This window comes from Tigriopus californicus, chromosome 5 (genome assembly GCF_007210705.1).
Source record: "Tigriopus californicus strain San Diego chromosome 5, Tcal_SD_v2.1, whole genome shotgun sequence".
Taxonomy (NCBI): Eukaryota; Metazoa; Arthropoda; class Copepoda; order Harpacticoida; family Harpacticidae; genus Tigriopus; species Tigriopus californicus.
Window position 1 is genome coordinate 9,418,169 of NC_081444.1, and position 13,284 is coordinate 9,431,452.

Genomic DNA, 13,284 nt, shown 5'->3' on the forward strand with positions numbered 1-13,284 from the left:
ACTTGGCCAAATCTATCTATCAAAATCATTTAAAATGCATTATGGTTCAAGCTGTTTTTGTTCAAAACAAATTATTTTATGGTTGTTTTACTAACCAAGCAGACTTTACCCTAAGAGAGAGATATCCTCTGCGTCCTGTGTCCGTCCTCATGAGTCAAGCAAGTGGCGTGTCTCCGCTGTCTCGCCAGCGGCTATCTACCCAAGCCATCCCAAGCCATCCCCTGGACGTCATCTTGGGATGGATGTCTGATTGGCCTCCCGCCTCCCGCCTCCCGCCTCCGCTCCCGCTCCCGCCTCCCGCTTCACCTGGGTGCCTCTTCCTTGTCAGTCTCTTCTGATCTCTAACTGGGTTCACGAGCTCAACCATCACGAGCTCAACATGCCGGCGGTGGACTCGCCCACCCTGGCTGGGGCCATGACCTGGCCCCAGGCCGCTCACCAGCCCGCTCACCAGGACCCCTTGGCCTCGTCTATGGATGATGATCCCGCTTGCTCGGCCCGAGGCGTGGGTACCCCAGACACTGGACGTGACAGCCCGACTGGGGGCCACCATCCCCCGCACCAACCTGGAGCCGATCAGACTCACGTCCCGCCTTAGCCTCCGCCTCCACGTGCTCTAGTACCACCCCTGCCCACTCGCCTGCCCGATCAATGTGCCGTCGTCGTTGTCGTTGTCTTGTCCAGATTACGAAGAAACGCGGGAATTACTCGCAGTTGTCGCGTTGTCGCCGCCAATGTCCACGGTCCAGTCCCCTCACTCAGCCTGGAATAATGGGCGGGCTGCTTCATCCGTCACGGTGGCCGTTGATACTTTTGCGTCCAGTCAGACCTCACCCGCCTCTTCGCAATACAATACTCCGGCACGGCATTCGGCTGTCTGCCCCACCAACGGGCCGGGCCGAGTCGTCGGTAAGTCGTCGTCACGTGCTTAAACCGACCAAATTCAGAGGCTGTACGGGACCGTCGAGCGCAAATCCAATTTCTAGCTTGATGACTCTTTCCCTAATCAAGGGTCGGATTACTTTGTAGCTGCCTGGTGTTGAACGCCACGCCGGCCGATACCCGCGCGGCCGGACTAACGCCCGAATTGAGACGAGCCCCATGGACCCTTTGACAAGCTCTGCCGTGGACCTAGGTATTCAAATTGGTCCGAACTCGCGGAATTCTCCAACGCTTTTATCCCAGACCGCTGCATCCAGGGCGCTACGCCTTGCGGACCCCGTCCAAAAATATCGCCCTGGTTCTCGTTATATTGCTTCTCATATGGGGTTCTTTCATCTGGGGTTGCCATTTGCAGAAGCGGGTAAGTCTGTAAAGCCTCATCATTGCTGGTTCGGCTTGGGTTCATAGTAACGCCACCTGTTACAGATGACGGGCCTGGAGAAGCAGGTCCAGTCACTTACCCAAATTTACAAGAGCTCCACGTCAAGCACATTCTCAATCAAGAGGAAATTTCTCGCCAATTCAAACAAATGAGACTGCGTTTGACCCTCAAAGAATCATCAAAGGCACCGAAAATGTGGAAGCCAAGTAAGTATAAACTTATTAGTTCGATGAACAAGATCTCGCGGAAATACCATGGTCACCGTTCAGGCATATCTGCTCTCCTGTTGTAATGCTCTGCTCTCGGTTCTCCGGCTGAACGATATCCCTCTCAAACCAGCCATATTTTTATACTATTGCCCGTCAGTCCCGTCACTTGTAGGCCCAACGTCTTTCTCCGGGCCTGCTTGCTCAGGTCAATCCTGATTCACCAAGAATCTTGATCGAAGCAACTCTTGTTCCCTGATCCGTTTACCCCTGGCCGAACTTTAACCCGGACATTGCAAACTGTGCCAAGTGCCCACTATGAACTTACAGGGGGGGAAACATTCGCTGCCAAGGAATCAAACTTCAATGGATAACTTTTTGAAGCGTGTATTACTTAAGCAGCAGCGTCAGATCAACAAGCTTCCAATATTACTCATTGAATTTAGACGAGTTTTTCTTAAATGTTTGCAGATCTCCAAACCGCTAGAAAAAAAAAATCAGTCCCAATTATCTTTCTACGAAAGCTACATTCCAAAGTGTTCTCTTGTGACGACTTCACTAAATGGTGTGAATCAGTGTTACTAGAAGTCGTAAGAGCCTGGCTGAAACGCATGAATGTTAATTGAAAAACTGCACTATTGCCTCCTCTTATGCCGTTCAACTTATTGGGGTTGCATTACACTCGAAAACCTAACCTTTAGCTTCCTCTACCAATTTTAGTCATTTATTAGTAGTAGGTGATTTGGGCTCGTTGAGCAAAATCGAGTTAGATTAGCTTATCCACTGTTCTAGTTTCCATTAGCATAATTGAAGGAACATTTACCATCATTGAAGTTAATGATTTCCAAAAGTTGTCTCGGTTTGAAGAGACGATGCAAAAAAAGTGTACGACTCGTTCCGTTGGGAGTCTGGGGAAAAAAGCCAATGTAACCGTTCCGTTGTCATTCATAAATGAACCGCTTCAGACAAGGGCGGAACTTTAACCTAGACATTGCAAACTGTGTCCAATGCCCATTATGAACTTACAGGGGGAAACAAACGTTTGTCGCATCCTATTTTGTCCCCTTTTTTTTGATTGGTATGTGAGCTTTTGCTCAATTTTTGCGCCAAAAGTTAAGTTGGCTAGTCAGTATTCATTCATTGTTTTCTCATGCGGAATGAATGAGTAACATTGGGCACCAAGTAAAAGGTAATCAAGAAACCGAAAATGAGAACTAATGGAACAAAATGGTTATACAAAGAGTTACATTTAGTCAACTGCACTAATATCAATAAACGTGACTAAAGAGGGTTTTTTATTAAAACAATCCATGGTCGAATGTGAACTTTTGCTCTTACAGTTATGGATATGGCCCTTGGCTGAAGAAACTAAGTGGAAAATAGATTCAGCTTTTAAAGTTATTTAAATTAAATTTTCATCACATTTTCTCATTGATTGGGTTAAAAATAAGGTCTTCCCTGTTCTTTGGTCAAACGTTTTCTAGTCTAGTGCACCAAACATGTCTTGGCTATCTTTCAGAAAAAATCCACTCCTCAAAGCCGGGCTCAACGTCTCCATCATTGATTGATACAGGCCTGAAAATAGCTTCAACAACTAGTGTCTCCTCAAGTCCATCTCTTCCCGTAGCGACGACGCCCCACGGCGATTTCCGAACCAAAACAGACTCATTTTTTGGAAATTTATTTGGAAAAGAACTCTCTCCAAGGACTAGTGAGTGGTTGATTTTATTTTATTTTTTTTTTTTTTTGCACTGAATTTTACGCTTAGTTTAGAACTCATTATCTGACTCTCGTCAATTTTAGCCACTCGATCGCCATCGCATATCGTCCCCTGTTCAACGGAAAATGGCGTTTCTTGTGTTTTCCCTTTCAACTACCAGGGCCAGAATCAAACGAAATGTTTGAAGAGCCTGCTCCCCGGGAAAACTTGGTGCCCTATTAAACTTCAACCTGATGGAACATTTATTCAACAACCGGATGCTTGGGACTATTGCCGACCAGGCTGCTCTTGATTTGATGTCGTCCAAGTGGCAGATGCATTTTGACTGCACAATATTAGCCACCGCCGTCAAACTTACTAGTCAAATGGACAAGTCCGATCAATCCCCTTAGAAGTTAAAACTAATATTGTGAATCTTAATGCTTGCAAGTTTGACTTTCTTTAAACTTGTTCTCAAGTCTCGGTTTTCAAATTCTGGGTCGCGAGCGATCATTGATTCTACTGAATGAGAGTTATGAGTAACAATACGAATTACAGGCATGTTGACCATCTGGGTTGGCACGATGGGCCGCGATTCTTCCAGGCTTTTAGATTTGGTTCGCAAGCAAAAATAGTTTGAAAACCGAGGCTCAATATGATTAGATTTGGTTCGGTTTTTTTACACTCGATAAGTGCGGAAAACTTTTTGTGAATCAATTGATCGCGCTCGTAATATGATGTGAATGGATGTTCTCTTTATTTGCGATAGCGATGAATGTGTCCAAGTTTATTTTCGTTATGTATTTGAGTCAAGTCCATTCTCAAATAAAAGGTATAGGCTAATCCATCCCCATCTGTCTGCGCCGCTATTATCCATTGATAATAGTCTTTCAGTGGGATTCCTTTTCTTCACAGCATCAAAAGAGAAATTGGTGATGATTTGAAAGCACTTGCTAGAATATTATGTAGTTTCAGGAAAGAAATGGGTTAGAGTGATTGATATGAACCTAGCGTTCCCTTGTTCATACCGGATGTAGATTTTAACAATTCCTTTTAATCGAGCACATTTTTGAAACTGAAAAAATCTCAGGTCGGAAGGTCTGTTGGCTGCAAATTCAAACACTTTAAACAAAATTGGCAATCAAATCGATCTTAAATGAAGATCTTAATTTGTATAGATGAAGGAGCAAAAAATGCATGGTGCCAAATGAAATTATGCCTCACCTGTCATCAGTGTGCCTGAAAGTTTTGAATCCGAAAGTGATTGTAAAGAATAGAGCAGACTGTGACCAGTCACATCATTCGTTTTGTAATGATCACTAAAAAAAGCGTCAATTTTCCCACAAAAATGGGGAAAAAAAAATAATAAGTTAGTAACGAAGCACTTTATGTCATAAGCATGTCGGTGAGAAGCGTGGCAGGGCTTCCTCTCAATATTGCCCGAAATATGGTTTTCCAGAGAACAAAATAGTCATATTGAGCAGGACTCAAATGATATCTAGTGGTCCTCGCATCCTTTCTGACACCACTGCTCGGTTTTGATAGACTTGCTGCCAAACCGAATTCACTTATGAGATTTACCCTCGATCCTCGCGACTTTCAAGTAGGCCTCCGTGTCGAGCTTACCCCAAGTGGGTGCCAATGGGGAGACATGCATAGCCTTACCAACGTTCGATATGACGATAATATAGACGTTTCCACCCAAACATTCATGTACTTTACTTGTGTCCCTCGTACCTTATGAAAAACTCTCTTTGCGTACAATAAAAAGGCAATGTTGAGCAGTTTTTGGGATTCAAAAGTAACTTGTTTCCACTACTGTATGGAATAGAGATTAAAACAGACAATTTAAAAGTATGGTTTTTTATACATACCACCACTGGGAATGTAGCGGAAGGGATGAGCAATAGGTTGAGTAAAGACGCAATAAATACAGGATCAGTAGTTATCGTGAATTTTACAGCAAATTGTGCTGATGGGCTTGAAATGAGACCTGGCCTAAGCTCTTCACGAAAGCATGTCACTAGTCTCCTGACTCGGCACAAAAAAGAAAGGCTGAATGTTGAAAAAGGCGCATTTTAAACGCAGAATGCACGGCCTTTGTTTTGGCTGTCCAAGTTCATGCATTTGATCAATCCTTCACCGAGAATCCTGCCATTTATGTCATTGCAAGTAACTTTAGTGGGAGCCATTTTTGGGTAGAATTTGTCACTTGACTAATGTTGGTCTGCCAACTAATTATCAACTGGATTCGCCCAAGAGAAAATTGACAAAGGCGATAGGTGGTAGTTGGGGCCCATTATCGGTAGTCTTTCTCTTTTTCTGGTTGTTTTCCCCCGCAAATCATCATGCACGCTAAAAGTGAACAGTTGGACATCTAGTACTCAAGTGAAAAAGACGCCCGACCCGAGTGAGAACAAGTACATGTTGAGTATCTGCAGTGTGTATTTGTTTGTGTATCTACGTACATCATGTACGGGGATGACGCGTGAAAAGTGGATAAGTGCATCTCCACAGGACCATTCATCAAGCAAGGATCAGACATAAACATCAAACACATCTGAGTACTTTCTCATATGTGCGAAGTAGGAGAATCCCGGGGACTAGGCCCACCTACAACCACCCAGGCCAAAAAAGAAGATGGTCGGTGGTCGGTCGATGCTTGAGATTTCCAAGATGATTTCCTTTATATCCCGTCTGGGCGTGAGGAGCGAGGATTCCAAGGATCACCGATCACGGATCAACGAAACAGACGAAGCACTTTGAATAAAACGGGAGGGCATTCGTGCTGAACATCATCGAAGTGTTTGGGATTCTTTGGACATGAATGAGCTCACCAAAAGGGTTCTGAATTACCAGCCACTTCAAGGCTTGCTTGTCTGATAGTGGGATGCTGGACCATCTTATCAGCACTCGATTCGACCCAACGCCCACCCTTGACTGATGGATCATCATTCATCATTCTTTACCTCGTACATTGAAAAAAGAGCTACAAAACACCATTGGTGGCTGCTTGGGTGGGTGACGACGGTCAGTCGGTTCTAAGTAGTTCTAAAGAAAAACTTCAAGGAGCTCTACGCCCTTCCTGACGTGGCTGAAGAATTTCATAAGTAGCCGCAAAAACCGTGAGCACTTAAGTTGAAAATCAATCTAATTCGTTAAGTCTATTCAACATGTTTTAATTGTCGAAAAAGAAACCAAACTTTGGAGACATACTACGTAAGTTTGTGTCAATGTAACACTTCATACTTTAACACAAAGTGATAACTTCTTGTGTCAACGGCTGACACATCAACCGTAGCCCCTTTAATTTGCACAGATATTGTTCGCCCAAAGACCAGGACTTCTTTGTGAGCAAGACAGGAGCAATAGTGAACAAGAGACTACAGTATTCTAAATTAAATTCCGAGAAGATCTTACAACCCGGTCTGGCGTTTGTCAGTTGCAATATCAAATTTATATTTCATTCCTCTCCAAGGTGTTGCAACATCAAGTTCAATAGAAGGCCAAGCTTTGACATCGTCTAGTGACTCGAGTCGATTGTGTCAAGTTGTATTCTGGTTTTTGTTTAAACTGTAGTTGCTAAAGCTAAAGAACTCTCATGAACTGGTTCCAACCTAAAACTGGGGGCGACGAATCAAAAGGAGGAGACACCTTGTTCTTTGCCATTAAGGAGGGAAATCTATTTCTCAAGGTATTTGAATAATGAAATTGATATATGAAGTCACAACTTGGAAAAATGAAAACTGGGAAAGGGAAGCATGAACATGATGGCCAATAACAATCATTTAACTAGCAAGTTGCTAGTTAGAATACCGTACTGGAATACTTCGATGACGATGGTCACTTGGAAGGGGTTAAAGAAAAAATGAACCCAGAAAGACATTGGTTTTTCCTGGCTATTTGTTGTGCAATCTCCGATCAAGTCTCGCGCTGAGATTGAAGCACGTGTTCCCTAAAGATAAGAGAGTCGTTCCAAAAAAATGTGAAAGGAGGAAAATCCTCAAATCAGTGAGTAAGGGAGCTAGCTAATCCCGATGACAGAATAAGATGGACCAGCGTGGGATAGATTATCTTAAGATATGTCATAACTTCGAGTCCAAAGGAGATCAAATTCGATCAAACCTATCGAACTCCATCATGAGATAATTGTAAAGAGTTAGAGTTACCTTTTCCGTACCAGAATGACGAGAAAACCAAGGTTTGTGTCAAACACGGCGAAACTTTCGTTCAGATTTGAATTTCTCAAAAAACTAAATAAAAGCCAGAACATATCTGATACAAAAACATCAAACACTGTCAATTGGAAAAATACAGTGTTTACACCAGAGTGTTTGTATGTCCAAATTACACATTTGCAAAAGAGAAAATGGGACTTTGGGTTGCAAAACATACCAAGCAGGACAAAAGTTTGATGGCCATCTGATGGCCGAAGTTGGAAAATGGAGGCATTATTTTTTCCCATTGATTGGTCAAAATTGTCATTCTTTTTACCTTCGTGATGGAGCATTTCAAGCGAGAAAGATTTAGTGTGTAATAAAGATTTATTTCTGCTGCATTTCTAATCTTAAACACACAAACCCCCTTTGCCTTAACCTTGAGACCTCTGCCAACAATATGTATTGCAACTGAGTTCAAGGTGATGATGGATGTCATTCATACGTAGATACAACTTCAAAGTAGCTACGGGTCTGGAGATGACCGTGAATACTTTTGGTTTCTTTAAAGCTCTGAAAAAAATATTGGTGCTTGATTCATGACGGGCATTCGTGACTCCCATCGTGAATTCAAGCACACAATCCGTGATAATTGGTGCTATTGGTGAACACGATACAAATATTACACAGTAAGGTCAGGTACACGTTCAAAAAGGATCCAAGGCAACTTTCCCTCGTTAATCATTTAATGACCCCCGGAGTAACCTTATGCTAAGTATCATCTTGCATTTCCGGAAATGCTTTTCCCCCAAAACCAAGCTATCTATTTAGAAAGTGTTTGTCCGTTGTGTTTTTATAGTAAAAAAGGCAATAATACTCCACTTCTCGTTCTCAAGCATCCTAAAATGCACTACGAGTATCACAATCCTTGACTTTGATTGTGTCAAAACGCCCTTTTGTATGATACATGTATTGTATTGTATTGATATGGCTGGTTGGTAGGTGGATGGTTTTGAGTGGTTTCAGATATCCACACAACCAGTGTGCTTGTTAACTCGTTATTCGACTAAATGTACACCATTTATGTTCATCAACCTCAAACGACGGCTATATCTAAATTTAAGAACTGATTGTAGCGTTGCACTATTCTTGCAAATAAATACGGGTAACGTAAATAGAGGTGGCAGAAAAAATGCTAACAGAAATTGAATATCCTTTGGGCTGCTTAACATACATCGTATTCTACGATTTGCAGGTTGACAATATTTTTACGATTGAAAAATGGTTAAAATGTACTAATCCCTGATTGATCATGATTAAGATGACGATTTTATATTATGATATTTATTCATATTTTGGCAGATTTGTTGAAGAGACTGAAGCGTCTTTTGTCCCGTCACCGCTTTCACTTTCGAAATATTGAAGAGAACTGCATTTTAAAGCTTTGCTCATTTTAGTGTTGTCTTTTTAACACAATGAATAGAAAACACCAGTTGATTCAACATTCTGTAGTGCTAACCCTTGACGTGCGCCAAAATTAGGAGCAAAAAGACTACCAGCCTGTGCTACGTGCTATAGTAGAGGCTCGCAGTCTGACTAGGGTACACCATGATGATTGTCTACCGGTGGAAACCATCTGAGTGGGAGGAAGCAACGCTGCGGAGTGCACGACTTCGTTCGGCCTTTCGCCTCAGCTCTCTCATTCGCTGAGGCTCTCCGAGCCGTCTGTCTGATGATCTCCATCCACGTCGAGACAACTTCCTACCTACGGTAGAGTGGCGCACATAAAATGAGGTTAAGTGGATGAAAATCTGCAAAAAGGCCAAAACTTTCCAAGTGACTTGTTACTTGACTGAGACCACTGGGAGTGAAGTCATTGGATGTGGATGCAAAACAGAAAGAAAAGAAAGAGATCCACATCCACACGCACAAGTTCAGGTAACACTTTGCTCCACCAACACCACCCTAAGAAGCTCACTTTGAAAAGGTGGGCCGCGAGTTCCACACTTCCTCCTCTCTCCCCCCCCCCCCATTTTCCCTCCCTCCTCCTCCTCCTCCTCAGCTTCAAGAGCGAATGACTCTCCAGGAGCCGAAGGGGAAACATGTGCTAATGAGAGTTATGCGAAAACACCTCATCGCACGATTTGACTAGTTCAATTTCTCCGAGCGAGTGTCATGTCCAGAGTGGACCTTCATCTGAGAAAAGATCGATTTTACCCAGCTCAGAGAAGAAACGAATGCAAAGGCATTCCGTTCGCATAATACAAAACCATCGAGAGGCCTTCCATCGATCGTTCGATTGGCCATGGATGGTATCCAAAAGAACAAATACGTGGCCAGTTGACAACAATCAGGACCGAAGAATTCCTAGTCCCAAAATGACGAGTGCTTGCGAAAACTACGCTACCAATGCCTATCAAGGTGTCAGTGGGGTGTTCTATTTGTGTGAAAGCGATATCGACCTGGCCGATTTGCCAGGTCAGGAAGGCAAATGCGACAAATACCCCGGGTAGTGGTTGATTCTGGGGGTCTTACATCTCCGGTCTTGTCAAAAGGTCTTGTGGGCTTGATTGGAAAAGGTCCCACCGCGATGGCTGTCTCGTCGTCCACGTCGTCGTCCTCTTCATCGCCGTCGTCCTCATCTCCTACGCCCCCGTGGGCCCGAGCCCAATCCTCAGCCCAAATACAACCCTCCGGTAATCCCCTCGTATTCATTTCCGGGCTCACAAGCCTTGAAGGCTCGAGGAAAAAACAGTTCCTTTTGGGCCAAAATGGGGCCATTTTTTATCGTCATTACTACTTGGAAGGAGACTGGGGCTACGTGATCGTAGTTTGTGCCTGGTTATTCAAGCCATTAACGTGGGATCAATCTTTTCCACCGGCATCTTGGGACTCCACTCTAAGTTCCATGGCAATCACTTCACCCCAAACTCCAATGACTTCCGGTCGAGGTTGAAAAAGCTTCCATTTATTATGGTAAGACTCTTCCTTCCTGCCTTCCTTTCCTTGTAGGCCTGTTATTACAACGTTGCCCTTGATTACCGTACCTCCAGCAATCAAGTCCGTGCTCTCTAATAACGTACAAGATTCGAATTTGTGGCCCACAGGGTATTATTTTCCCAACCATGTGATCTTTTTCTACATCCAAGATATCTGGCGGGTCATTCTTGGGTTTCCTGTATTGTAAAGATCAGCTGTTTTCCATCACAATCACACTTGTCAGGCTAGGCTGTTTTCATCCTATGATGATGTAGTGCTAAGTGCTCCACACGTCCATGAAGAGATCGACCTTGTTGGTCAATTGACGCCCTGTCAAAAAAAACCTTTCTAACTGGCTTTCATTTAATTATCCAACACATTCGGGCCTTGCCTTCAATTTTCATTATACGAGAATGAGACTTTGTTCGTCTGGTTTCTAGATGTTTCGTTCTTTTCTTGAGTTTTCCTTATTGCGAGCAAAGAAGGATGGCTCTAAAGATTTCTTGAAGAACCATTTTCAAGATTTCCCTCAGGGATCAAGAGGGAACCCGAATTAGCTTACGTTGTGGAAATATTGACTCAACTTTGATACGTGGGGGTAAAAACTGTTCAAATGGCGTTTACCCAGAAGTGGTCTCGTCAAGAATTCATGAAGATAGATACCTGCCTCGCAATCTCCCTGTGAATGGCTATGAATCGTTCCACAAAAAAATGAGAGCACGAGTTTTTAGTCGACAATTCCTCGTCATGTCTGTTTAGATTAGATCTCGAATAACTTTGGCCTCGGTTTGCTCTCTCTAGAAAGGTCAAAGGCCTTGAAAGCCTCTATGTTTGCAAGATATGGCCTCTAATCAAGTTTCACACTAGTCTTTAAAAGTTAATCCGAAAAGACTGTGCTCATAATTAACTACTCCAATGTCATTCGTTAGGTCGATGCATCTTATCCTTGTCCTTAGATTGCGATTTAGATTTGCTGCGTTTGTTCCTGAACAATGGGTATCTTATAAGTAGAGCTGTGAAAATAGTCGACTAAATTTTTGCAAAATAGCGGGCTAAGAAAAGTTGGGAAAATGCGAAATAGTTAGGAAATAGTCGATAAAATATGCGGAAAACAAGCACTGAGTGGTATAATTTAGAGTTCTAGGTACAAAAAGGTTTTTTGCCAATTTCAAACCTCTGGACATTAAGCAAGCCACAACGGACCCAACAAGGAACTAATTTAGCCTTAAAAAAACAAACCAAAAAATAAAAAAATAATTGAAAATGCTTTCCTAAAACTTCCAAAATCTAACGGTCTTCCCCCCAATCTGGTCAACCTGAAGAAATTGCTAGCAAATTACTTGAAGTTATTAATTTTGTAAAGCTTTCCATCAATATCAGGTTCAAGTGGTCTTGGAGGGTAAGCTTCAAATATCAGAAAAAAGAGAGCGAAACGTGGATAAAAGGTAAATTTACTTGTGCTAAGCTTTTTGTTCGACCCGTAACTGCAGTTCTACGCCATGCAGCTTTGAGCTTTGTTGGGACACCTCCCCTCCCTACTTCATGGACGAAATGTGTGAAAACGGCGAAAAGCTGGAAAAGTTGGACTTTTTTTATAGCTCTACTTATAGGAAAAGATCTCACACATGAACACATGTTAATGATCTCCCGCAACGTTATTGTGGCTAACTCTCAGGAGAAGAAACCAGATTTTTGAATCATTGGGAGAGAGGCCATTGAATGTCAGAAATTTGATCACAAGATTTCGAATTTCACAACCAATTCTTGAATTTTGTTAAGGCTATTAAAGTCGTTTATCTATTCGCTCGACATTTAGCCCCGAGTCGAAATTCTAAAGACAGTTGCCCCTCAACCCTTTGCTCCCCGGCACACTTTTACGTACGTTACCACCCCAGAGTATTTGCTATTTGTCAGCAACGACGTTCATCACTGAGACATCTGATTTTATGACCCTTGACCTCATAAAAGAAATAGCTATTCTTGTCTCGCTACGTAATCGAACAGATATATTCAATTCATTGCACATGCCATACATCTTTATTGCAAACCTTGGTCAAGTCACAAAAGTTAAAAACAGATATTAGAAGAGAATGGCGAGAGTTTCTTTGGCCGTCAGAGGTGGAAACAGCTAGATCAAAACCAAAAAATAGCTGAAAAAGGGCCAGATTCAAAATCTTTAAAACTACCCTGTATCCGTGTTTTATGCGCCAAAAAATGATCCACGAGTGTGAGCAATCTGAGGGCTGCGAATTTGTTGGCCTTTTAACTATGAAGAATATGCCTTTTTGAGTCAAAACGAGAGGTTGATGTGAGAAGTTTGACTTACAAGTTTTCTTGGGAAGAATATCCGATTGCTTTCTGTCCATAAATTGAAATTTCCAAGGACTACCCTGATTTAAATTTTAGGATGTCAACACGGTCAGTCACTTTCATATCATGTACCTTTTAATGCCAGCGGTGTCGACTGATGGTTGGAATGAAATTTGAGTCCTTTTCTCAAATCTTTTTTTATTTTTTTGAAGCTGATTTGCAAGACTATCGAGAGTACTCGATTAACATTTCAGGTTTTTCATGTGCTTATCGAATGGTTGCTTCCAACAAGGTTTCTAAAAGATGCATGCTACTATTGTATAATGCCAAACCAGGAGATAAATAAAAATGAAATGAAGCCCCTCCAATTTTAAAGTACCCTTCCACCTTCTTGTATTCCGCTCGCATTCATTTCCTCTTCCATTGAAACGCATTTATTTTTCATTACGATCAAGTGACTCGTAGAGCTCTGATGTTTGACATCGGGAATATTGGTATTGCCTTAGTTTCAAAGATGGATCCGGTTTTGCATTTTTGAGTCGAGCTTCATGTCAATCTATTGTACTACATAAACATGCAGCAAAAGATTACTGAGTGACTAGTCTAGAG

The 13,284-nt window shown here is 42.5% G+C and overlaps 1 protein-coding gene and 1 long non-coding RNA gene across 2 annotated transcripts in view; one reads left to right on the plus strand and one right to left on the minus strand.

The window, feature by feature from the left end:
• The first annotated feature begins 293 nt into the window (after nucleotides 1–293).
• LOC131880951 (uncharacterized) lies at nucleotides 294–4,076 on the plus strand. The gene is made up of 5 exons (XM_059227683.1): nucleotides 294–909; nucleotides 1,012–1,303; nucleotides 1,369–1,530; nucleotides 3,050–3,241; nucleotides 3,334–4,076. Exons 2-5 carry the CDS (start codon nucleotides 1,102–1,104, stop codon nucleotides 3,540–3,542), a joined length of 765 nt encoding a protein of 254 aa, XP_059083666.1. The 5' UTR covers nucleotides 294–909; nucleotides 1,012–1,101; the 3' UTR covers nucleotides 3,543–4,076.
• Nucleotides 4,077–12,385: 8,309 nt separating this feature from the next.
• Nucleotides 12,386–13,284, minus strand: part of LOC131881157 (uncharacterized) — a 1,294-nt gene continuing 395 nt past the window's right edge. Inside the window, exon 3 of the long non-coding RNA XR_009373340.1 lies at nucleotides 12,386–12,515. This is a non-coding gene — a long non-coding RNA (uncharacterized LOC131881157). The remainder of the gene's footprint in view (nucleotides 12,516–13,284) is intronic.

Coding starts and splice junctions, on each gene's coding strand:
- LOC131880951 (XM_059227683.1), top strand. CDS start 1,102: ATGGACCCTTTGACAAGCTCTGCCGTGGACCTAGGTATTCAAATTGGT. Junction 1,531..3,049: donor ACCGAAAATGTGGAAGCCAA/GTAAGTATAAAC, acceptor GCTATCTTTCAG/AAAAAATCCACTCCTCAAAG. Junction 3,242..3,333: donor AGAACTCTCTCCAAGGACTA/GTGAGTGGTTGA, acceptor CGTCAATTTTAG/CCACTCGATCGCCATCGCAT.